Source organism: Diadema antillarum, unplaced genomic scaffold (genome assembly GCF_040938485.1).
Source record: "Diadema antillarum isolate AM-2024a unplaced genomic scaffold, OU_Dant_1.0 scf00000065, whole genome shotgun sequence".
In the NCBI taxonomy this organism is placed as follows: domain Eukaryota; kingdom Metazoa; phylum Echinodermata; class Echinoidea; order Diadematoida; family Diadematidae; genus Diadema; species Diadema antillarum.
Genome location: NW_027270954.1, coordinates 1,399,728 through 1,426,533, shown reverse-complemented (window position 1 = coordinate 1,426,533; position 26,806 = coordinate 1,399,728). Strand labels below are relative to the sequence as shown.

The 26,806-nt window shown below is 37.9% G+C and overlaps 1 protein-coding gene across 1 annotated transcript in view; it reads left to right on the top strand.

Annotated features, from left to right (window-relative positions):
• LOC139716427 (rap guanine nucleotide exchange factor 4-like) overlaps positions 1–26,806 on the top strand; it is a 161,814-nt gene that overhangs the window by 70,540 nt on the left and 64,468 nt on the right. The window contains exons 5-6 of the mRNA XM_071627973.1: positions 17,467–17,487; positions 26,080–26,098. Of these exons, the coding sequence (XP_071484074.1) occupies positions 17,467–17,487; positions 26,080–26,098 (40 nt within the window). The remainder of the gene's footprint in view (positions 1–17,466; positions 17,488–26,079; positions 26,099–26,806) is intronic.

The following is a 26,806-nucleotide window of genomic DNA, read 5'->3' as shown; positions in this document are numbered from 1 at the left end:
TAACCCACTTTATGTGAGAACCAGGTATATCAAGTGTCAAAGTTGTGTGAAAATGATGATATCTTTAAATAGTGGGTTAATTCAGAAACTCTACTGGAATATTTAACCCTTACAATGCAAGCATAGTTTAAGATTTTGAAGAAATATCTTACTGGATGATGTAAATGAGCCGCAGTTTAGACCCAAATGCTAAACTCATTGACTTTAGTATACAAACATACCATACAGAGCCGCTGTGCTTCATATTACAAAGAACTTTTTTTTTTAAACAAGTGCCTTACGCTGAGAAGGAGTGTACTCTTGTTTTCTGTGCGAGCAAAATCCTTTTAAGCCACAAAATCAGAGATACTTTCGGTTTTATGCAAAGTGCAATTTATTCCACACAGATGCAGACACTGCAGCGATCTAAGGAAGATTGCAACTTACCAGCTAAGAGGATTTTGTCAACTTCTGAACAAACAGGACTTGCTGTCCTGTGTGTATGCTTGTAAAGTTCCTTAAATGGGTGCATAGGATGGATTGTAATGAATCAGGGCATATATTTTACATTGACCCCACGGTGTCCCTGTGTTTTTTGTCTATTGTTTTTATCTTTTACTAAGTTTGTGGCTCACAAATTGTGGTAGCAGGGAAGATATTACTATTAGTAGGTAGGAGCTCTGTAGACTCATTCATTAGATCATTACAATTTAGAGGTGTAGTGTATTCCAGTGGTCTTACCTTTCCACCTTTCAATATAACAGAACAAAAAGGTATGATGCATAGTTGGGTCACACCAGAATAGTTGCTACAAATGTTAGTCTGCAGCCGAACTGACACAGCTTTCCTGCTACCTGCTGGCCAGTGCTATTGTCCCCAAGTTACTTTGGTCAATTGACTGATGTGGGAAGCACACGACACATGCAATATCTCCACACATCTCCTGGCTGATTTTCTTCAGAGTCTTGCAATGAGTTTGAAATATGCATGTGGAAGACAGCATGCCCAAGACGGCATGCCCCACACGTTCCAATGATTTGTTTGTCGTGGGGTGATTCCTGCAGAAAAGGGTTGACATTTCTACCATAGCCAATCCATCAAGACCAGTCCTGTGTTTGACATCATGGATTGACTTTGGTTTATAACCAAGAGGTTAGGTGTAGTAGCCACCCTTTTTCATATTTCCAAATGTGTTTTAAAGTTCAAATATTGGTAGACAATGTAATTTTATTCAAATTGTGTGTCCTTCATTTTTAGACATTTCCCTCCACCCCTTCATAAAAACAAAATGTCTAGGGAGAAAAGAAAAAACGTTTTGTCATTTGATTGAAATTGAAAGCTTTCAGCACATTGTTTTGTGTCATTTTGTGTTTTTCTTAAATATAAGCATGCATATTGAGCTGTTATAGATTGTTGTGAATATCTTTTCTTCATTATGTTTTTGTTGCTGAAATGCACAAATGCAGATATTGTACTTCTTAATCTGCTTTGTATGGACATTATTCTTTAAGGCTCATTTTCATTCAATTCATCAGTCTGTGAGACAAGCTATTGTAAAAGTGTTAATTTTGCACAAGTTGCTTTTTCATGCTTGACTGGGTAAGATAGATTTTGTGTGTATGTAGTCATAACATTTGAACATGCACTTGAAACAGGTTACTGCTGCCACAGTGGCTAAGGGTTTTGGCAGCACATAATTCAGTATCTGGTCTGCATTACGACAACCAAAATATGGCCTCTTGCTTAAGGACTAGTGAACATTAAGAAAACCACAGATACATAGCAGATGTATCCTGACAATATACCTGCCTTGAAATCAAAAATTTTTTTGCCGTCTAATTTTCACACCAGCTTCATGTTGCGCGAAATGCATGAAAATTTCCGTCCCGTGAAAATTTCCGCCTTGACAGTACTGTGCTTATAGACAGAAAATTTCAGAATCTCTTCCTCTATTTAGTGGCATCCAGCAAACTCAATGGTATGATGCAGAGTCATAGTGTTGGTGCTGGCTGTTGGTAGTCATACAGATTATATGCTCATATAGACATAGACAGAGGCAAGTTTATGGTTGCCACCTGCCTCAATTAAACCTGCCTCACTCCAGAGGCAGGGTAGGAAATTGAGGTCAAATGTATCGAGCTGATATATTACCAGTGAAGTAAAATGGGAATTATCTTGTTTATGACTATCTTCAAGTATCCATTCTTCTGAATATAAATTTGTAAGATTTCCTATAGTGTATTTTTTTTTCACCTTGTCCCTCTTTTTTTGTCCATCTTCCCCTGATAAAATCTGTTATGATCAACTGCCATTGGAGACATACAGAATTTTTTTTTCTCTCTCTATTTCCTCTCCTCCTGCTCTCCCTTATGTGGGAGGATCTATGGTTTTGCATGCAGACAGTTGCCTTTATTTGCATGTAGCGATTGATGCATTGAAAATTACTTGACGTAAAATTACAACATATAATTAACCTGTTGAGGACGGGCTGATTTTTCTACAACACCCATTTCCCATAGACACATGCCCGAGTATACTCCGGACTCATCCTCAACGGGCTAAAGAAATAAATGATAAGAAAAGTAATTCATCAATATACAAGAAACTGAAATCAAGGTGCACATTTTTAATTTTATGCCTATTTTCCCATGTTATTTGCTCATTTCATTGCATTGTGTGGTGACTGAACTGACACTGCTTAACAGAAGAAATCATAATTTAGCAATATTTCCTTTTATCAGTAATGCTCCTGTTTACCCTGAATAGCATTACTTAATAATAATGATAATGATACGTTTATATAGTGTGCTGTATGCTTCTGTTTCAATGCACTTTGCAATGATAAAAAACTGCACATAAATGCTAAACACTTCATTAACTTAAGTGGCACGCTTGATGTGAATGGGAAGTTTGCTGAAAGAAATATTTTGTACATGGGATATTGCATGAAAGTGAAAGCCAGTTAAGCAAGAATATTGGAATAATGGCAAGTGCTTCATATGTTACAAAATTAACCCATTGAGGACAAACTGATTTTGTTATAACACACATTTCCCATAGACACCTGCCTGAGTATATTCGGGTCTGGTCTTCAAAGGGTTAAGAAGAACTGTAATGTTGATGATATATGAATGATGAAAGAAATGAATGCTAATATGAAGTCCATTTGTTAGACAAGAATTCTGTGCTGAGTATATAAGACCATGATAAATTGACAGACAGTGTGTAAATGCATGATTTGTTGAATTAGAGATGAAGTTCAAATGGTGCTTTATAAGCTCTTTAGAAATTAAACATTTGATATTTTTCTCTTCAAACTAAGCATGACACAAAACAAAAATGAAAAGGGACTTATCTGGTATCAGTTTATCAGTCAGCTGTACTTTTAGGTTAGATTCAGCCATTATTTTTTCTCCTTTTTTTTTTCAAAGTGCAAACATTGAGTGAAGACCTAAAATATCTCTCTGTTGCACTGGAAAGCAACAAATGCACGACATCTTTGCTGTGGCCCATTTAGCATGATTCAACAATGCCCTCTGCCAGGCTAAAGCGCTTTCCTCATTTTTGATCATTTCTCCACTTTCCGCCCGCCTTTTCAGAAATGGGTTCGGCAATCATGGATGATTTGTAAGCAAATCACTGTCGGTCCACAATAGGCTGGGAGAGTACACGGAAGCACCCTATCAAAACCTCTCTGGAATATGTTGTCATGACAACCAATCAGACCCACATTAACAAGATTTATGACAGAATGGAGAGCATTTATAAACATATATACATATGAATATATCAAAGGACATGTTTCCTTTATTCTCTTTTTATCGCAGTGGGCATTCATATAAAATGGTCAGACCTCTGTGTCATTGTACTCCTGTTGCTTGTCTTCAAGTTAACAAGGAGCAAAACCTACACAGCTTTCATAGTTTCTTTAGGGTGGGGTGTAAGGAGCAGAGCTGCAAATTTTCATGTTGGGGATATTGCAGTTAAGAGTTTGTGCAAGACACAACCAGTTCTGTAAGCAATGGGTAAATGTATTGTAATCCGCAGGGTTCTTAAGTGTGATGTAAGAAGGCAATGTATATCCATGATTTGTCTTTTATACATTGGCATGTGACTGGTTTTATTATAAGTCAGTGAAACTGTATTTCCTCACTACAATAACGAGGGAAATTTCACAGCACTCTACATTGATAGTACTATATTAAGTGTGAATTCAGGATTGATATACAGAGAATGGACTCAAATGCAGATTTTGCCAAAAGAAAATGCTGGTAAACTTAAGCAAATATTCTGTTAGTCACATATTTTAAAACATTCCAATGTCAGTAAGTGAAATAAGAGACAAATTGGTTAAAGACTGTAATGTTCTATCTATGATTCCACTCGCCTGATTTGTGCACAAACTTTTGTCAATCTAACAGTCTTTTAAAAACCCAATTTGTAATGATAACTTTTGAACTTAAGATGTATAGTGTTCAGTGTGATCCATTGCATGTCTTCAAAAAACAAATATCAAGTCGATTCCTTATAAAAAAAAATCTTGGTATGGTTTTTTTTAAGATAACGTAGAATATGATTGAGTCTTTGTGATAAAGATAGATTACCAATCATCATAAAGATGGACCAAAGAGGACTGTGTTTGGTTCATACATGTATGAGTTGTTACTGTTTGTTTTATATCAAACCTAGTTTTTGATTTAACATCCAATATTCCACTGACAAATCCAATTCTATTCAAAACATTTTGGTGGTTGACTTTTAATTTCAAATAATTTCAACCCATCCTGCAGGCACATTTTAATGCCATAATCACTCATATTTACCTTTAACAACACACAGACTGGAGGTGTAAAATCCTATCAAGAACTACTTATCAGGACTCTCTTTCCAAATATTAAAGGCTTGGCATATTTTTTTCTTCTAAACCTGCAGTTCAACATGTTCGAACGCTGGCAGTGTTTCTTGTCATAGTAAAATGACTCAATTACTGCAAAGATTGGTTAACATAGAAAATGAGTTATTAGAATACATAATCGATATCATTTTTTTCTGCTTATAACACTTAGCGACATTAGAATTTAGGAAGTCTGTGTGTCAAAGATTGTTGGTGCTCTTGCTTGAGATGATAGAGAAGTGCATGTGTTCATTTAGAGGTTCCTTTAAAATTCTGATCCGTAAATTCGCTAAGAGGCACGGCGATGAATAGATAGCCACTTGATCTAACAGTGACAGGCAAGAAAAATGCTGGTCATAAAATGCCGACTTTGCTCTATAAGTCTCTTTTTTAAAGCACGCTTTCTATCTCTTTCTCTTCCAATCTCTCTCTCTCCTTCTTTCCCTCTTGGCAGTATGCATGCAGTGAGGCTCTAAGTCACTAAGGGGAAGATTTTGGGAGTCTAAGCTTTCTTTCATCCCAAAGTCACGCATCAGGAGATGAAGTAGATTTTGTGACCGTCTGGCGACACAATGCGTTCATTTTTTTTTTTTTTAGATTCTGGAAGTCAGGCGTGCATGCTGTTTAGGATTCCTGTATGCATACTTTATTTTTTCCCCCATCCTCTTTTCTGAAGTCAAGCATATTTCCATGGTTTGTGATAATTCTGTCAAATTCTGTCAGTTGCATTTCATGGGTTCTTGACCTTCAGATTTGAGTTCTTTAAATGTCAAAATTTGGGTCAGGTTAGACTGCTTTGATAATATGGTTCTAATAAGCAAGGCTCTGTAGTTGAACTGAAATAATAGTCCATGATAGTGATTTTGCATGTTAGTCAGGGGACTTACTTCATTTTGAGCAAAGGAGACTGCATTAAGAAGGAGACCAATACAGTGTAATGTTATACTTAAAGGGAAATGAAAGCTGAATATGTGTCTTGAGTGAATGCAGAAAAAGAAATGAAAATATAACATTTCTCCAGATTTCATTTTTTAAATTGAAAAGTATACATTCTCTTGACTTGTTACGGGCATATGTTAAGGGTAATATTTTCCCCTGATTTCTGAAAGGAATAAATTAAGCACTCTTTCATTGTGCTAGAAAAGTGAAAATACCTTGAATTTTATTCCCTGAATTTATATTGAGTCACCACAAGGTCTTCTCAACTAGTGATGGCACTACCAAAACTGCCAAAATTCATTATATTTCAACAGATTGTCTGATTTTTCTCAAACTTTGTTGTTGTGTTCTTCTAACATTGCTGCATTCCCTCAATCCGCTTGTATATTTGGGTTTCATTTCCCTTTAACCCGTTGAGGACGAGTCCTGAGTATACTCGGGTAAGTGTCTATGGGAAATGCGTGTTGTATCAAAATCAGCCCGTCCTCAATGGGTTAATGATAATCATTAAAGAGATGAGAGGAAAATAGCGTAACCCATGAGTGAAGTGCTTATACTTTGCCAGAAGGAAGAATGAGACACCGGTATCTCTTGGGTGAATCATTTGCTCTGAGTTGACTCTGGCAATATGGTTTTGACTGTGGCAGGCCGGAAATGCAGAATGCTCTGTAGTTGAGAGGAAAATTAAAGTATTCATAATCTCTAAAAGGTCAGCAATTTACTAATGTCTTACTTTTGGATGTGTTTCAATTAACACTCTGCATGTTTATGCACTCACAACCACGTGCAAAAATGCTTAGATTAGCTCAGTAGAATTTCACATTACAGGTAATTTTGCTGCTCTAGATTCTAATTAAGATGGTGTGCAGTGATTTGTCATTATATCCTGCCTGTAACCATTAATGCAACAAACAGAGATTTGCTGGCCTTCCAAGTGATATCTACTACACCTAGATTGATAGATTCGCAGTGGACACATTGCTGTTTTTTATTTGTATTTGATGGCCCATTCCTTTGCTGTGAAAGAATAGATCTTCCACCTGTAATCTCCTGTTACCCTCCTGTAATCCACAGAAATATAACTGAAAAGTTTCTTTCAGTTTTGTAACATTTTGCTGAAATTTTATTAAATAGTGGCATTTGGTATTTTTATTCTATTCCCACCCTGAGATTATGGATGGACTTGAGAAGTGAAATATTCTAATCTTACAAGTCACCTGTATTGAAGTCGGTAAATGCAGTGATGCTATTTTCGTTCTTCTTCATTCCCCCCCCCCCCCTCCTTCTATTCAGGAAATCCTGTAGATATCTATGGCCTCCTTGTGTACAGATTAGCTTTTTAAGGTTAAGAGAATCCATATCATATGTGACTCTGTAGCAATAGGATGATAAGAATAAAATGAAACACAAGAAGTAAAAAAAAATCAAGCAACGTGAAGATGATCGTGTTTTCTAATTGACCCTTTGCAGCCATGCAACACAAGAGAATTGACCACTTTGCTGACCAGTAGCCAACGCCGTGGTCAATAACTCTTTCGCTTTCATTGTGACATTTGGCCCAATGTGTGTTGTACTGTGCTCAAGACAAGCTGGGTACAGCTGAGAACATGTGACTACCAGGCATTGCTATCTATGTAAAACTAGGCCAGGCAAACAAATTGGGCATTGATTGTGAATCTGTTATTCTGATAAAAGCGGCTATGACCCAAATATAAGGAAGGATTTTCGTGCCCAGTAGACAGCGCAATCTTGTGCAATTCAATCTTCATCAAATCACATGTTCGGCAGTGAACGTGCTACTTGGATTTATAAAGAGTGCAGTTACATTTGCTCTCTGTAAAGATGATATTTAGAGCATTTCTGTAGCAACAGGAAATAATATCTTTGTTCTGGATATCCATTCAGGGAATATGAATATCACCCCCATTAATAATTCTGGTTCAATGATGAAGTAAAATCTGCATTTGTATGTTTGCTCACATTTGTAAGATATCGGATGCATGGCAATGAATGATGGCTGCATCTCTCTCACTTTGTTTCATTTCTTTGTTGCAGTTATGATATCGTTGGGCAGTTTCAAGTATTACGCTTAAAGGGATCGTATAGTTTTGGTTGAGACCTAATTTCAGGTTTCTGACATTTTTTGGTGAGATAATGGGAAACCTCTTATGAAATGTGAAAGAGCATGTGATTCTATGAGGGATTCAACGTTTATTTGATGAAAATTGGTTTTGAAATGGCTGAGAAATCCAAAAAAGAGCGATTCTAATAAAGTGTGGGACCCACACTTTAGTTACGATCGCTTTGTTTTACTTTGATACTGTACCATCCCTTTAATGATGCTTGAATCATTAGCCTTCTAAGACAGCATGCATGTCTGAAGCATGTGCTCATTTAGTGTCAGACCTGATTGGTTATAGAAAAAGAAAATGATTAAGCTTCTTTTGTACTTTTGTGTGTTTTTTCTCCAGAAAAATCGTGCTGGCATGGAGATGTTATTGTCACATCGACCAATCACAGTACCTCCATCTCACCCTAAGACGTCACATCTACATCCAGGTATTATCTCTATAAGTAGCATTCTTTTCATCCAATTTCCAGCCTCATCACTGGTAATTACTCCCTGTCAGTTTGATATTGGCTCTTATGATACTCCTTTCATCGTAAGTCTTCCCCAATATACACCTCTTTTCAGCTCAGTTTTATTTTTGTCATGCAACTTGTTCAGCATAGCTACATGTAGAGTAAGTTGAAGCATGATCATGTAATACTTAACAAAGAACCAAAGTCATAGGCTGGCAGTAAGTATTATGTTTCATATAAAATCTGAAAAGTATTTTGATTGTTAAGTAGTCTTTTTCTGCATTTTATTTTGCTTTTGAGTTAAAAATTTGACTCAACTCTGTTTCAGTAAAGGTAGGCAACTTTTGTTTAGATGTCTGTAAATCAATGTCATACTAGAATAGCCTGAATGAGAGACAAAGATAGTGTGAAGAAAATGTACATAATATTGAGCTGCTGTGGTTCAGTGGATAAGGCATTGGATTCTCAATATCAAGGACCCTGGTTCAAGTCCAGTGGCAGCAGCAGTTGTGACCTTAGGCAAGGCTCTTAGTCCTTATTGCCTGATCCTTAACCCATTGAAAACTTGTCCCAAGCATACTTGGACAGGTGTCTATGGGAAATGCTTGATATAGCAAAATCAGCTCATCCTCAAAGGGTTAATTTGGATGGGACACACAGAGGTCTGTCTCCTGATAGCTTGCTTAGAGAGCCTTCAATTATTACTTCTTGAGTAGCCATGTCAAAAAATCCAAAACACATAAGAAATGACAAAACATATACTAAAAATAAGATGTTGAATGTATAAATTGCGGGTAACAAAATCTAAGCAGGTTTACAGTTCATTGATATTAACAAAGACATGTTCTTTAAAGCCAATTTGTTTGTGTAAAAGGACAGTAAGAAGTTATCTTGTTATCTGAAGGTGTTCTGAACTAAGAGAATATCTTTAGTGTATACTCCATGAAGCATGTTCTGAATGTCAGCCAAGAGAACTCCCACTAAGAAGTGTGATTTGATAATTAATGGAAGAGTGTCCCCTGATGAGATGATGTTAATAACAGGCATCTAAGGTACCCCCCCCCCACCAGACTTCAAAAGGGACTCCCAGCAGAATACATGATATGGATAAATCCACCCTACTGTGAGGAATGCAGGGTAATTGATGTTTTCTGAAGACGTTACCCAACAGGGAGGAGTATACGGGGTAATTGGTGGTGTAGGTTAGGTTGGATACAGACTTGTTCAGGTCAGATTAATGGACTGTTCTGTTTCTTCATTTTTTTTGTGTATCTTAAATTTGCCATGCTGTTGGCTGCAAGCAAAGATAATCCTACCTTGTTGTATGCTGAGATTTGATGAGAAAGAGAGTTGGTATTAGATGCAGATAGAAAATTGCAATTCATTGAAGGTCTGTGAATGGAACATGAAATTTCAGATCAAAATTAATGACACGCTAAACAGCATTGGAGAGAGGCTAAGTCTTCAGTGGCTGAAAAAGAGCCGACAGGACCTTATTACTTGTCACCAACAGTGAGGAATATCGGGAAGGGGAGGCAGACTGTTACATGCTGGGCAAAATGTCATCTCTATGGGTGAATAATCACCGTAAGATTGTTATTAAGATGGCAAGTAGGCCCTTACAGTATGAAAATTTCAGTTGACTTATTTACGATGCAGAAGTAACTCATGGGAAAGAGTTGACTTTTACACATACAAAGTTCAGGAGAAAATTTGCAGATAATTCCCACATTATCACACTCTATCCATGAGGGAAAATAGATGAATTGGTCACTTTTGTCACCTTCTATAGTCATGCATTTTGCAGACTCTAACTTAAATAATATGAAATGTCACAAATACAGACAGAAATTTACAAATGAACAAGATACAAGCATACAGCATGGAGGTAACTTTATATCTGGTTTTCAACATATAATTATGGTCATATATATATATCAATATATATATATATATATATATTTTTTTTTTTTTTTTTTTTTAAATGTACAGAAGTATGCCAAATGGCAAGATTATTAACTCGTTGAGGACGAGTCCCGAGAATACTCTGGCAGGTGTCTATGGGAAATGTGTGTTATGGCAAAATCAGTCCATCCTCAATGGGTTAAGTGTTTAATGACTACAGATTGAAATCTGAGGAAGATCATTAATCATGGGTCTCCTCTGTACTTTCATTTTTTTAATGCCCTTCCATTGTGAAATTGAAACTTTCAAGAAATATGGTTTTTTTATTGGTATTGAAACAAAGAAAATGCCTGAGAAGTCCCTCCACTGATGAGCTGTTAAAATGATAGTATTCTATCACTTATTTTAATAATCTTTATTGGTCCATTGAGTTTTCAACCACAATCAAGGAACTAATCATCCACTGTCATGTTCATTAAGCAACTTAAGATGTAGTTTACCATAGGAAACTCCAATTACAGACTTTTTTTCCTACAGCAGTCAAACAAGTAAGCCTGAGAATTTTGTGGATTGATAATCCAAATAATGAAATCATTCAAATGGAAGATACAATAGTACTGACATCAGGAGGCAAAGATAGGACTGTATGAATGTGCACCACCAAATGTGAACATGGTGTTCTGTTCAGAGACAAGTGAACATGACTATGATACATTAAGGGTTAGCACACTGAATATTTAATTGTGTATACGTAGGACATTGTCTATGAGAAATGTCTGAATTTGGATATATTGTAAAAGGTAAATTTTTTGGTGAGAAATTTTTGTGTGTTTTGCATGACATGAAACTAATGCAAAATGAAAGTATGTGAATTTTGTGAGTGTTGTTTGTAAAACTATCTTACATTTCTATTCCTTGGAATTAAAGACACAAACAATCCATCTTACCTTTACCTCTTACCTTTTACCTTTGGGAGAACATTGAAAAATACTCTCATGAAAATATCTTTTAACCGTAATGGTATTATCTGCAAAGATTGAATTCTTCCTGGAGTGGAGGTGGTCACTGAACCAATCTGTCATAATGATGTCAGCCATCATGCGTAATGCAATACTGTCAACTTCCCTAATAACCTCTTCCAATGAGTCTTGAATTGAGTGATGTTAATTGAATTTCTCAGATTGTATGCACAACCACTGGAATAAATTGATGTCTTGAGAGATGCAGGTAGCACCCTTTAATAAAAGAGCTGTTTCCCATCAGCGTAGACTTTATACCTGAGACTTAGACAGAATTATTGGTGATTAGTCTTTCTGCAGGCTGGCTAATAACAGTCTCATCTAATTGCTTATTGGATGTCATATGATATCCTCCTGTCTGTAATAGAGAAAGTGAGAAAGTGTGCTGAGAGATGAACAAATGTCTCCAATTTAGCCCATTGCATACATGAACCTGGTCAGTCTTATGTTAGGTCTTCAGGAATTTCAGAATATGATGGGGAATGACCCTTAATTCTCATTTTCCCTCTGTAGTGACACCTGTCACCAGAAGAGAATCAATTTTCTCATTCATTATTATCTTCAGGTTTATTATTTTAATGTTTTTAATGTCATAATTTTGTTATTGCTCTAATTACCAAGGAATCTAGAAACAAAATGTTTAGTACAAAAAAAAAACTTTGATTGGCCCTGTTGATAATGTATAAAGAAAACGAAAACTCATGAAATGCTCACTGTAGGTAAGTCATGATTCCAGTGCACAATAAGCTACTGAGTAGGAGATACTCTTAAGATTTTTCATTACACATGGGTTTGGATCTAGAAAGTTGTCTTGGCTGTTTACACAGTGCCAATCATTGTAGGTCTCGTAGCTGTAAGAGAGATTTAGATTGACTACCTGTATTACATGACATTCTCTGCAAACACCATTATTACTTGTTTGTTTTGTATAATATCTTAAGCCCTTTTTACACTTGTGTTCCTTATCCCATACTTTCTCTGATCCAGGACTATCGTTAATCCCGTACAAATTTTTTCAGCTTTTTACACTCGCCAATAAATCCCGTACTAAGCTCTTGTCCTGGGCTAAAGAGAAAACTGACCTTTTTACACTTGTATTTTTTAGTCCCGTACTTTCCAAACCACATGAATATTCATGATTACGCTGTGCACTGTACAAGTACACGCACGCACCGGCAGCACTTTATTACCTCGTTTCTGATTGGTTAGTGGGGGTCGGACTTCGTCTCCATCGCTTAGCCCTGGATTATTTCTTCGTTCTGTTTACACTCACTTGCTTGGCACCGCAATTGCGGTGCTAACCTGGCTTTTTTGCAGGGCCAGATAGTACGGGATTATCGGTGGGTCTAGCCCACTTTGGCAAAAATGAGTGTAAACAGAAAGTGGGTTAAGGAAAGTCCGGTACCAACGGTGGGGCTAAGGCCCCCCCCCCCCCCCCCCCCCCCCCCCCCCCCCCCCCCGCCCCACCGTTGGTACGGGACCAAGCAAAAATGCAAGTGTAAAAAGCCCTCTAGTGACAGAGAACACCTTGGGTTTTCACTAGCTCAAAAACAAAAGTTCTTGTCTCTCATTCAATTTCATCATTAGATGATTTGTCAATCTTTGAAATCTACATGTTGATTTTATATGATGATTTCACTCAAATTTTGTCTGCCATGTATGCTGTATTTGTTACAAATTAAATTGTATGTAGTATAAATGAAAAAAAAAATACAGCCATACATGACTTGAATGTAGACTAAAGTTAGCTTACATTTGGTTGTGCATATTTGTTTTTTAGCATTAAAGCATTATACTGAAAGAGAGAAATAGAGAGAGAGAGAGAGAGAAAGTCTGATCAATACAAATATGGATGATTTTGATAGACATCGGTAACACCAAGAAAATAGAAATGAAAAGATCAACGAATAATTGCATTTAGATAATGAAGTAGTCACACCAGAGAAGTATATGGATGGAAACACTGGACATGTGAATGGGTTACAGATGAGATAGGTATAAAGATATATAGAGAGGGATGACTGAATTACCGTGACATGAAATGATATACAGATATTATTCTTAATGACAAAACTTGTCAGGTTGTAATGTAAATAGCCAACGCAGGTGCAGTTATGTGATTGTATAAATGGAAATCAAACACAAAATAATGAATGTGAGTCTAGAGTTACACTTAGAGGCACTTATCCCAAGTCCAGTTGTCACTTCCCTGTCAATGTACAGGTGGGTGGTGTACTCTTCTCACAAAGTCAAGGCCGTTAGTGTTTGTAGTTGCTTTAAAATGATATAGTCAACTTGAACAGAAATATGATATGTCCTCAGTAATAGTGTAGGTACTAGATGCTTTATGTACACCCGAAGGAGATAATCCTTTTGAAAGTCTGCTGCTCTTTCCACTTATTTGAAATGGTCTATTACCATTTCATAGTGCATAATGAGTTTTTTTTTTAATGTAAAATAACATGCCAGGAATAACAGCAGCAAAGGAACATAAACCACATTAAGGTAGCTCAATGGGTCATTGTCATCACTGCCTGATGCTTGGAATATGAGTCAGCATCAACCATAATATAATGATTTGATATATTCATTTGTTTTTGATCATGTATCATTTGCAAATGCGGTGATATAGTTGCGCTATGCTTAGCATACCTTAATGCCTGATTATGATATTAATGATATAGATGAAAGAATGGTTACATAACATGATCTTTTTTTACTTCATTTTTCTTTCAAGATTGTTCCTTTTCCATAGAAGTGACATATTTTGACATAAGCAATTCATATGTACATTCGAGAACATACGGGATGAGACTCATTTTACTATGAAATGTGTTCATATTGTTGCATTTCTATTTTCATAAACAAATGCAATAAAAAAACTGCTGCAAATATGCTCCTACGTTACAACACACTTACAGGTAGGGGTGTTGTTTTGCAAGTTTTTTGGCCATATGCTACTACAGGTACATTACTACACACTTACAGGTAGGGGTGTTGTTTGGCAAGATTTGCTGCCATTATTTGTGAATTTAATTTGCAACAAGTCACATGTAGCAATTTTCCAGAAGTGAAGACATTTGATACATCAACAATGACTTTAGCTCCTCCCAAATTTCAATATAATGCCCATGCCCACTATCACTATAAGCTTAATTAACCTCTTCACGCACTCATAGTGATGAATTCAGAAACTAGTGGTTAATCTGTCGTCTCTCTTATCTGAATATTATATCATCAGGACCCTTCCACACTTTGCTGTGCACCATCTGTTTCTCATCCCAAAAGTAAGACCAGAATGATGCAAACAGGTGCCACTGGGCACCATCATCAATCATCGTCATGGCAACCGTTAATTAAAACAAATCAAAGCTGCTAGGGATAAATTGTGTCTCTCTTTCCATCCGTCAAATGAAATGGGTTTCCATCACCTCTTCATCATCCCTCCGTAATTGTTTCTTTTCTGCTCCTTGTCATGTGATCCATCTTAGAAAGAAGCCCCTCCCCTGGCAACCAGATGGGCTCTCGGCGACAGCTCAAGCAATCAAGATCCCCTAGCCCTCAGGTGAGTGGGTGTAAGCTGTTGGGAGACGTCTCCTTAGAAAATATGAGACAGGGATAACATTCCAACGATGTAATGAAGCAGATTGATTTTCTATTCCCTTTCATCCAAAAATTATTTTCCTCGTAATGTGCACTTTATTTTCTTTGTTGTTGTTGTTGTACACGCTTGTTTGTTCCCGCATTAGCTCTTTCTGTGCCAGGGAATTTAGACAGTGTATACAACATTATGGGATTTTCCATGTCAGTTGGAACCAAGAGGGATAAAGTCTCTACCCTTGTAGTGTACACTCATAAGTTTAATGTCGCATTGAATTTTTTTTCTTTCTCTGGGAGATGTTGATCAGCCCAAATGATAATATCAGTTGGGATATTATCTGGTTTTGTGTTGCAATGGTTAAAATCACACCACTCTTTTGCTCTTTCCACCTAATGTAACAATTCATATATAGTAAGACATTTTTCATCTCAAAACACATGGGATTCTTCTCCCCAGTCAACCCTCAGTCAGGATACCAACATACCCCTCTATTAATGAGGCTTGAAATATGCTTCCATATTGCCAACCAGGAATTTGTGAGTAGTTCTTCGTAGGGGTCCTAAGGATGCTTATGATTCAGTCCAATTAAGCTGTTGAATGCCATTCACACTCATTATTCTCACAAAGTTGTAAAAACTCAAGAAAGTTCGCAAATAAAAACGCACAAATGTGGGTGAACACTGTTGAGTTTGTGTCCACATTTCAAAAGCTCCTCTTCTCCTTCACCCCCACCCCCCAAAACCCCCCCAAACCCACACACAACAATAGCAGTCTGAAAGGTCATGTATTTCAGTGCAAGTGTAAATGACTCCAGTGTAGGGGAATATTAATTAACATAGAGGTCATAGATGCAGTAAAATGTGTGAAGCTTTGACACATTCATTCTAAAATAATAAACCTTCAGCTCTCATGATTTGATTTGGCAAAACAGAGAAATGGTACTCAATTCAACTTAAATTCTTTCTCCTGGCTGTCCATAATAGGGTGTAGAGTGTTTCAGACCATATGCTCCAATAGTAGACTCAAAGCTCTCTTTCTTCCATGTTTCAATCAAAGGCTATGTTTCTTCACGCTGAAATGACAATGAACTTCTGTGAGGAAAACAGTGAGTGCAACGTAACTCATTGTTAGTTTTACAGGGGAAAGCAGACACCGAAGAACACCTAATATACTTAAGGCATGATGAATTGTAACCAAAGACAGAACACTTCTTGACTTGCGAATTGTGACTGTAGGACAAACACTGACCAAGACTTGCCAGTTTCCATGGCAACAGTTGTGAAGGAAACTTGCATTAGCATTGATCAGGGGAAATCCATACGACCCGGTTGCGGCTCTGCAAGCCTAGAAAGAAAGCTTTTTGTTGCGGTATTGTGTGTCCTTAACATGCAGATTTTCAAAGAGTTAGTGAATTTGACTTCAAATACAAAAATTCACACAGAACTAAATTGTCCATAAAAATTGTTTTCCCGTAGATTTTTATTTTGTTTGCCATATGAATTTAGATATCCCAGTTGCTACGGGATTTTACCATCTGTAGCCCTGCGCTGATATAACATTGTACAAAAGTCCATTCAAAGGCTGGCCTGATTATAAATGAAAACTCAAATATAAGGTATTATTTCCCCATGAGAGAGAGGAAAAAAAGAGAGATAGGAAGAAAGAGAGAGAAGGAGAGTTGGTGAAAGAGAGTATAAAAGTGAGAAAATGAGAGAGGGGGAGGGAGGGAGGGAGAGGGTGAGGGGGAGGGGATGGAGACGGAATAAGAGGGAGAGTAGGCGAGATAATAGTGTGTTTGTTGCTATAAAAGACAAAAAGTGCTGTAGTGGCTTGAGCTGTTTGTTTTAAAGTCAAAAGCCCATTTTCAAGGAAAGATGGTTGAGGCAAAGAAAAAGGGAATGATGAAACTGAAGAATATCAAGAAAAGAGACAGAAAATCATGACATAGCCAGCATGGGTAAGATACGAGTATATATTCCTCAAGTCCCGTGCAAGCGACAGGCAAATAACAGCCTAAAGGAGATCATGGGGATTCCATATGCTTGCAATTATGAGTGCAAGCTGGTAACGCTGTTTAGACCCAGTCTTCTCATACAGCCTCTTTGGTGATGCATTTCACTAATTTGTCGCTTGGTATGGTGTACAGATTTCTCATGTTACCCTAGAAATGATGAAGAGTTGTTTTCTCAAAGTATTAGGTGCACTTTTTCCAAACTGTAATATGCAGGTCTCCCCATGCTTGAATACATGGTCATTTATTATGTCATTTTTTTTTTCTATCTGTGAATGTCAAACTGAATAAAAACTGATTAGCAACTGTGTTTTTATTATTTCATGCTCCTGTATACTTGCAGCCTCTGAAAAGATTTTTTTTTTCAAATGTATTCCAGTGTAAGTTTGTTTGTTTTTGGGGTTGAACAAAAATCTCCTTGCAAAGCAATTAGTTTTTTTGGAAATCTTCAAAGAAGAAAAGCCTGTTTGGAGTAAAATTTGACCAAAGGCACTAATTAGACCAGCCTGGTTCATAGAGCTTTTGTTTGATCAAGACTGCAACCTTAGAACCACACGTATCATTTTTTTGCCACTTGTTAACTTACACCTGACTCTCAGCTTTCTTGCTTGTTAATTGTCACAGGAATGCCAAAGCCAAGTGGAATCTGTAATAATATCAGCATATTTCTCCATTTCTTTCTTTTTGCTCACAATCTCACAAAATGTAGTAAAGTAATAACTTAGGTAACAGGTTATCTTGATGCTTACTAGGATTGTATTCAAAACATTTTACCTTCCTCATGACACTTTTTTTTTTGAAAGAGGTCTCGAACGGATTCATATCTTTTAGATTATCTCATTCATTCTTTGGCAAGAATCAATTTTTATCAATAGTCAAATTCTTTCAAGGACACGTCTTTCAAGGGGATTAAAGACATTGAAGAGATTTGTAAGATGATTTACCATTTTCAGTGAACTTGATGATCATCACTTTGCTTAGTCATTTACCCTTAACTCGTTGAGGACGCTTTGATTTTGCTACAACACCCAATTCCCATAGACACCTGCCCGAGTATACTCGGGACTCGTCCTCAACGGGTTAACAGCAAAGAAAACAGTTCGCATGTATTGAAGATGTTTTAAAGACCATATAGCCAAATGTCATTGAGAAATAAAAACATGACATAGAGAAGATGCTAGCTTATGATGGTCTACATTCCTGTAATCAGTGCCCACTACCCACACACAGCATGAAAAAATCAATTCATATTCAATTATACTTGGCAAGCAAGTTCCTCTGTATCCATTTCAGGTGGCTTTATCAGTAGTACCACTAAAGAGTAGCATATGAGTGAAAACTATCCCATGATGCATTTCTCATCTAAAGTCATACCCTGCTGTGGACAATTAAGGGCTCGAGTAGGATGTATGGCAGGCCACTGATTGCAACCAATCTCATCCCTCTTTGATTGGTATTTGGGGGCAGTTAAATGTTCCACTTCAGATACCCTAATGAAAGTGCTGACTACCGGTAGGGAAATGCATGATATTAAAAGATACTGCAATCATGCCATGCTAGATTTTATTATATTCTACAAAACTTAAATTCAACAATACTGCATATTGGCTGTCTATATATTCCATGTCATACGATTTCATGTTTTTCTGAACAAAAATTCCCCAAAGTAGTTAATAATAATAATAATAATAAACTGGCACTTAAGCCCCCGTTCCACTATCACGATTTGGACCCCGATCTGTCCCGATCTAGCAGATCGGGAGAGAGCGGCAAAAGCGTACGGGGATCGGAAGCATCGTAGCAGCAGCGTGTGGAGGTCGGGGTTGGAGCGGGCAGTTTTTCAGATCGGGAAGAAATTTTGAACCGGTCCAAAATTTCTTCCCGATCTCCCCGATCAAAATTGACATATTTTTAATCGTACGGCAAGCGGGGAGAGCGTAGTGACAGCGTAAACGCAGCGGGGAGAGCGTAATGACGGCATAAACGCAGCGGGATGAGCGTAACAAGGTCTTTCTGAGCGTAGTAACATCGGCACAAGAACGGGAAGTAATTTTAGCTGTAATTTTCGAAGAAAAAGAAGAGATGAAGAAAAAGAAGAGAAGAAAGCAGCGAAGCAGCTACCCAAAAGGCGAAGAAAGAGAGACTGCACGTCATGCTGAAAGAGGAGGAAGAGGACATAGCAGAATTTTGAAGAATATGAAATCATCTACAACTGGAGGAAGACGGACTATAAAAGCAAGGACATCAAGAAAAATCCTTTGAAAAATCAGCACGTCCTTGTTTATACAATGCATTGCTGCAAAAGAACCGTGAGTTGAGGAGGCTCTTCAAGTTCAAGTTCAAGTTGATTTATTTCACTTCCAACAAACAAATAATAAAAAATACAAAGAAACGCTCATATACACAGACGTCATGAAATCAGTACCACAATGCGATGAACAGAATAACATTGTAAAAGAGATACAGGCAAATTATCAACAGAGATACAAATAACAGTTACGTCACTGTGGTAAATGCATACAAAATATTGCTGGAAATGGAGTGGACTGCTAAAAAGCAGAGCTTGTAGTATTAGAATGCAGTCCCCTCATAGAGAAAAATATATAATTGCAAAAAACAACAATAACAAATTTCCCTAAGCGGTAGCAAAAAAAAAAGACAGACAGAGTAATACACACATACAGTCAGACCATTAAGTTATGTTACTCCCGCACGCACTGCGCACGGGGCTGCTTCGTGCGGCTGCGTGCGGTTTCGCACGGGTGCGTGCGGCTCCGTGCCATTTCGTACGGCCTCGTGCGGGTGCGTGCGCTTCTGTACGCCCCCGTGCGACCCCGTGCGACCTCGTGCGCCTCCGTGCGGCTGCGTGCCAGTCAGTGCGCCTCCGTGCGGCTGCGTGCCACCGTCGAGTGCGGACCATCTGGCACGCTACCGTGCGAGGTGTTGGCACGGTACCGTGCGTGGTGTTGGCACGCTACCGTGCGAGTCCGTGCGAATCCAGCATCCTGCTAGTCCCGATACGGGACTCTTTTTTTTTCACCCTCTCATACGCCCTCATTGGTGGTAGCGCGAAGTCTTCTCGATCGCGACAGTCCACGCATCGCGTGAGTCCACTAATTGCTGCCCCCGAAAAAAAAAAGAAAAGAAAAAAGATCTACACTTGGTCTCTCCTTATACTTCACGCCCTCAACGACGGTATTTCCGTGTGCAATATTGCTAATACCATACACACCGTAATAGTACACACCGTATACGAAGGCAGTCCAGGCAGTGGACTAGCATCCTGCGTGCGAATCCATTGGAGGCCGTGCGTGCATGCATTGTAAATAATAATGTCCCCTTTGTAAGTGTGTGCTCATGACTATGTGTGCGCCTGCGTGTCCATGTCTGTGGATCCGTGCCCATGCCTGTGTGCCTGCAAGCGATCGCGAGAAGACGATGCGATGTACACACTGTACAATGTTCAATGAAAGCCCTTACAAGTGTGTGCAACTGCGTATTACATGTAAACACTCATGCCTGTCCAAAAATGGACGATTTTCTACATTGCAGAGATCACTGCCAATCTTTCTAAAAATATGGAGTACCATCACCGTGTGTACATGTATCTCTCCTTGAAAAGAAATTGGAAAAATTGTGTGGTTGTATGTGTGTCTTTATCACTCGATAACTTGAACAGTGTAGAAATAATTATGGTAATAATGACAATTAACAACAACAACAACAACAGAGAAAAGCTATTGTATAATTACATTAAGGGAACCATTTGTTGATGATGATGATGATGTTGATGATGACTCAAAAGGTAGTAATAAATGTACATTGTAGATGTTCCATATTGTTGGATTATCAGTATGGTGTATTAGTATTTTTACTATTTTTGCCTCCCGTTCCTTCCGCAATTCTCTGAGTGCCTTTAATGCCCCCAAACGAGATTCTTTTCGCCCGTCGACAGAGAGGCACACAGGTAGTCCATGGGCCAAGAGCCGAAAAATGGGTTGTTGGTACCACCCGAGGTGGCAAAACCTTTTTGGTGTCATTTTGTTTGTCGGACATAGATATGCTTATCAAGCTATGATAGCATTTCCAAATGAGTAGCTTAGTCATAATAAATGAATTTTTAACCAATTTGGTCTCGTTTTTATATCCCTATACTTCTGAATCGAAACTAACCGCTATACAAATACGAGCACTGCCTTCTGTATGTCCACAGGTGTTCTGTTGTAAACGCGGTGCGCTTAGTCTTTATTCAAGGCAGCGAAGGGAATATCCAAAGGGTTATGATGTCCACAGCTGTCACGCGGTGCGCTTAGTCTTTATCTAGAACAATGTACCGTTATCATTATCTAAAGTTCCTAATAAAAGGGATTATCTATACTGTTTTTATACCACCCTCTCAACAAATACATCAGTTTTAAACAAAAACCACTCTGTTCATTTACAACATTATTAATTATAATGTATTGTAGTGTACCGGCTTTACATTGTTTTTGCATAATCTTTCATTGTTGGATGGAAATAAAGCGACATTGGCGTGGTATTAGCGTTTTCAACGTAGCTTTTTCACCGGAAAATGATAAATAATTGAAAAAGACGCTAAAATTCACGAGAAATTGCTTTTTTGTTGTTGTTGTTTTTAGATAAAGGGATATACACTGTATCATAAGCTTTGGATATTTCCTTCGCCGTCTTGAATATTAGACTAAGCGCTGTGGACATCATAACCCTTGGATATTCCCATCGCTGCCTTGAATAAAGACTAAGCGCACCGCGTTTACAACAGAACACCTGTGAACATACAGAAGACAGTGTTCTTCTTTGTATAGCGGTTGGTCTCGATTCAGAAGTACAGGGATATAACAACGAAACCAAATTGGTTTAAAATTCATTTACTATGACTAAGCTACTCATTTGGAAATGCTATCATAGCTTGATAAGCATATCTATGCCCGACAAACAAAATGACACCAAAAAGGTATTGCCACCTCAGATGGTACCAATATCTGGCCTGGCCCATGGACTAAGGTTGGTAATCCAGCTGTGTGAAGGCAGTCAAGCGGTTCATTGTGTTCCCCTTTCTACGGTCAACTACATGTGCTCGTGAACAATGGAAATATCGATCGGGTGCGAGGTATGAATAGAGCGTGCGCTGATGAGCTCTCAGAATATTTTGTTCTACACAAAACCAGGTACCTGAATGAGGTGACTGGGGTCAGCGAACCCGCATTTCTAACTCATTTCAGCCTTGATCATTTTATGGACATGTTCGTACGAGTTTACAGCAGAACAAGCAAAAAACTAAATCAGGAAAAGGTACATAATACTGTAAACCCCCCCCCCCTTTTTTTTTCAAAGAGCAGGAGAACAAATCCTGATAGAATAAACTCAGATCTTTTTATCAAACCCACTTTTCTGAGCATTTTAACACAAAGAAAAATGAATTTAGGCCACTGAAGCAGGCACCCTTGTCTTCATTTTGGGAACCTGGTAAACCAGGTTCCCGTATATCAGTTGCTCCCACGGGAACCTGGTAAACAAGGTTCCCGTAAGGAATGGATTAAAACACACACACACAGACACACATTCTTTGTCCTTTCTGATATTCCCCCAAAGTCTTGAAATATATGTAGAGCTTACACATTGTCGTAAGCAGGAGATTAAAAAAAAACATCGTCGCTGCAGGATAGGTCGGTATATTAACAGTTTCCGTCTCGATTGGTTTGTAATCTTGGCAAAATACTGACAACTACTAGATTGCTAGAAGAGAGCGAAGTCATATGTGGATTTAAAACGTTTCTTGTGATGGCTTATGCACCAACATGCCCCTTTGATAATGATCGATTAACCCGCGAGTATCGTAAAAACAAACAAACGAACAAATACCTCGGGAAAATCCGATTTGTGACTGGTTCACCATAACATTCGCGCCTATCGCGTGCATGTGTATTTGCGTAATTGTTGGATGTTGACTGGATATTGGTAAGCTGGCTTAGTGCATTGTGGGAATGTGGGTAAATAAACATCCATCATGGCGGTTTGAACGATTTGCCGATCGATGCATTGAATAGTGTTATGTATGGTGTGGTTTGTTTTCAGCCTAGTTTGGCACTTTCTGATGATGAAGCACAATCATGTCATATTTATACTTCTTTGTCATACAACTTGTACCTCGCATCCGGTGTATCGGATTATTATTAACCATGCATTGTTCCATTGCGCTGACGGGGGAACTAATCCATGAAGAACAACCTCGGGAGATTGTTACGATAATCAAAACTGTTTTGGGCTTTCGGCATCTGAAAAACATTATTCTAGCTCTTGACTTGACTCCGCCACTAATTAATATAACGTAACCCTCACTAAAAGAACGCATTGTGCCACACATAAAAGGCGGATTACACCTCTGAAAGCCATCATCGGCGACCAGGCTTCTAGAAATGTCTTTTGTATCGATACAGTACTGAGGTCATACTCCAGCCAAATGTTTTGATAAAATCATTAGTCTACCTGAAATGAGAATCAAGGAACGAACTGATCCCCCTTTTTTTGTTTTGTTGAGTGAACGCTCCCTACATCCCCTTACCCACAAGAAGGCTACGACCACATAGGAGCAAGTGCGCTGTTAGCTGTCGTGCTTGAAACAAACCACGGGCATTATACATACATATATATGTATATATATATATATATATATATATATATATATATATATATATATATATACATATATTAATGAATTTAAATATACATTCATATATATATATATATATATATATATATATATATATATATATATATACAAATATATATAGATATTGATTGAATCGTTTCTTTACTCAAGAAAATGTTTTACATTACACCACCGGTCTAGTTATCCCAAGGTTTCTTTGAAAATGCTGCAAGCATCAAAATATCAAACATCGTAATTTCTATATACAATTTCCCGTGAATGCTAAGCGTATGAGAGAAAGAGATATAGAAAAGAACAAAAAACTTCTGCCATATGTCTTGTTTCTCGCTTTATTGCAGCGTATGTCATTGTCGAAGTATAAATGCTATGATAAATGTTTGTAACAACCACATGAGAACTTGCACATTCGATTCCCAACAACCATTAAATCATTGGGGTCCGTAAAAAAGGTTACATAATACATACGAAGCACCTCATTATAATGTATTCGATGGACCGGTGCAGAAAAAACTGGCTGTCTGTAATCGGCCTTTGAACATCTCTATTATGCTCATAATCCCCGACTTTTCAGATGGCGGCTACGAGCGCGTCCAGGGATGTTTTTGTATCAACGTTCTGATTATTCATGGAGGTACAATGTAACCTGATACTCTGGCCACCTGGTCTATTCAAAGTATTCTTGCGTAATACACGCGCGTAATTATGTTAGGCTGTGTTTCACCATGATGAATATATAGGACCCCATAGTAGCAATATCGGCTCTTGCGTTGTATGAATGCTATACAGGGATCCTCCATTTGGTTCGTTGGCCAAGTAGATTCTTTTAACGATCTTATAAGCAGGCTGTCATTCATAAGTATGACAGAAAAAACAACAACTTCAAGCAACAACAAGTTGAGTTTCGCGAACTAATCTTCCATTTGAGTTGGTTTCTCGGTTTTGTTTCAACAATTTTTATAATGTTGACAAAAGCCTGATGGGATGTTCAATATTCAAATAAATCATTGCACCTTTCTCGCAATCTTTGACAACTAATGATGACTAAACCTGTGAAATCCACGATTTATTTATTTATTGTTCTATTTTTTTTTTTTTTTTTGTATAGAAACGTTTTCTCTTTGAATTTATCCATCATGACTGCCTCAATATTTCGACCGTAATTATATGACTTAGGTTTCCATGGGATCAATAAAGGAGATCAACGAACGCATTTTTGTAGGTTTCCTGTCGGGTTTAATGTTGCAAAGTTTATGTGCAATCACGATTCACTTACAACCCTATATATACTGTAATGTCGGGATGAGATATTGTTCACTACACATCAAGTGAGATTAAATCTTACACAGTGATATGATATATATGATAAAAGTCATCAGCAAACGGGATAGATTATTGTTTTGTCTATGTGTGTGTGTGTGTGTGTGTGTGCGTGAGCGTGTGAGAGAGAGAGAGAGAGAGACATGAGAAAGGGAGAATATATATATATATATATATATATATATATATATATTTATTTATTTATTTATATATATATTCACTTACAACTATATAATTTTATAAAACACATGTTCAAGTCAGTTGACGGAACATTTATAAGCTCTTCCGGTCTGCGTATGAAACATCTGAGTCTATGCGATAAGAAGAAAGATTGAGAGATAGAGAGAGAAAAATAAAATAGGCTGGTCTTCTAAATTTTGTTCGATGAATGGTAATCTGAACACACTTTTGCAAACGAAATGAAATATTATACACGGCTAGGTTTGCCTATAATCTGTGTTATGGTAATATGTTATTAGATTATACATAATAATACGGGCAAAATATCTTGGATAAGTGATCGCCACCATCGATGAGGATATTCAATCTAGACGACTAATTGAAGATGATGAGAATGAAGAAGACATAGTGGATAGCTGGAAAGGAAAGTAATGTGATGCAATGAGATAAAAATGAAAATGAAGGAGCACGAATCGAGGCAAATGTATTACAAAGGAAGAGAAAATGGCATATTCGAGTGTTTAAAATGGTTTAACATTATGCGAAGATTTCATGGTCATTTTTTTTTCTGTGTGTGTGTGTGTACGTTTGTTTTCTAATTTTACAGTTATGTAATTCAAACTCGTCGACAAAATAAAAGAAAAAAAAGATAGCGCCATGAATATGTTCATAATTCAATCTCAGTTTCCTCTCACTATATCCTATCACTTCAAAAAACGTATTCAAATTAGAATGTCCATAGACAATTCAAATTCGTCTCCATGTGAGAGAGCGTCTTTTCAAACAGGGTCGCAGGTGACCATTCCCGAATTCGACGCAGAAGTTAATTCAATTTAGCAACAACAACAACAAAAACTAGAGAGGGGCCGTCAAAGGCGGCAGACCCACGCCTTGTACAAAGTAGGGGTAAACATACTGTGCATTCGGTCATCTACCAGAATTCGGTCACTTAATTGCCAGTGTCCTTTATCACCAGCCAGTGCGTTCTACCAAAGATCGTACACTGAAGTGTACGATCTTTGGTTCTACAGTCACATCACACGCAAATCACATCATTTCACATACGGTAACACTCATTCACCACAGGAAAGTCCTTTAGTCTCCTCCAAAAATCCATCGAAAATCCCAAATTCCACCGTCAAAAGTGCAGATTCGGAACTTTTCCAAGCGCGTGCGAATTAAGTCCAGTTTTAAGAGTATTGTCTACGCGATGGGTCGCCGAAAAAGCGCTAAAAATCGAGAAATACGCCGTTTTCTTGCGGGATATTTTGCTTATAGCAAGCCGAGAGTGTGTTGATATCAAAGGTCGTATGAGTGTACGATCTTTGATGGTATCCACAAAAGCGCAAAAGAAAAACAAAATTTACGTACCCCTAGGCAATTACCCCTATGATTAGTGTCTACGGGAATTATTCAATGCAAGGGTTAAATGCAAATGTCTACTGCACCAGTATTCGGTCACCAACGAGCGCCGCAACGTCCCCGATGCTATTTTGCACCAACAGGGTAGAGCGCGATGCATTTTCAGCGGCCTTGCACCCGCATTGACATTGAGCGCGCATATCGTGCAGTGTGACTGCGACCGAGCAAATGCTCCTCCAACGAAAAAAACAATCAATTTTAATATGAAAAATCATCAAAATACGGGCCAGTTTGTGACGACGGAGAACGAACTTTCATAAATCCA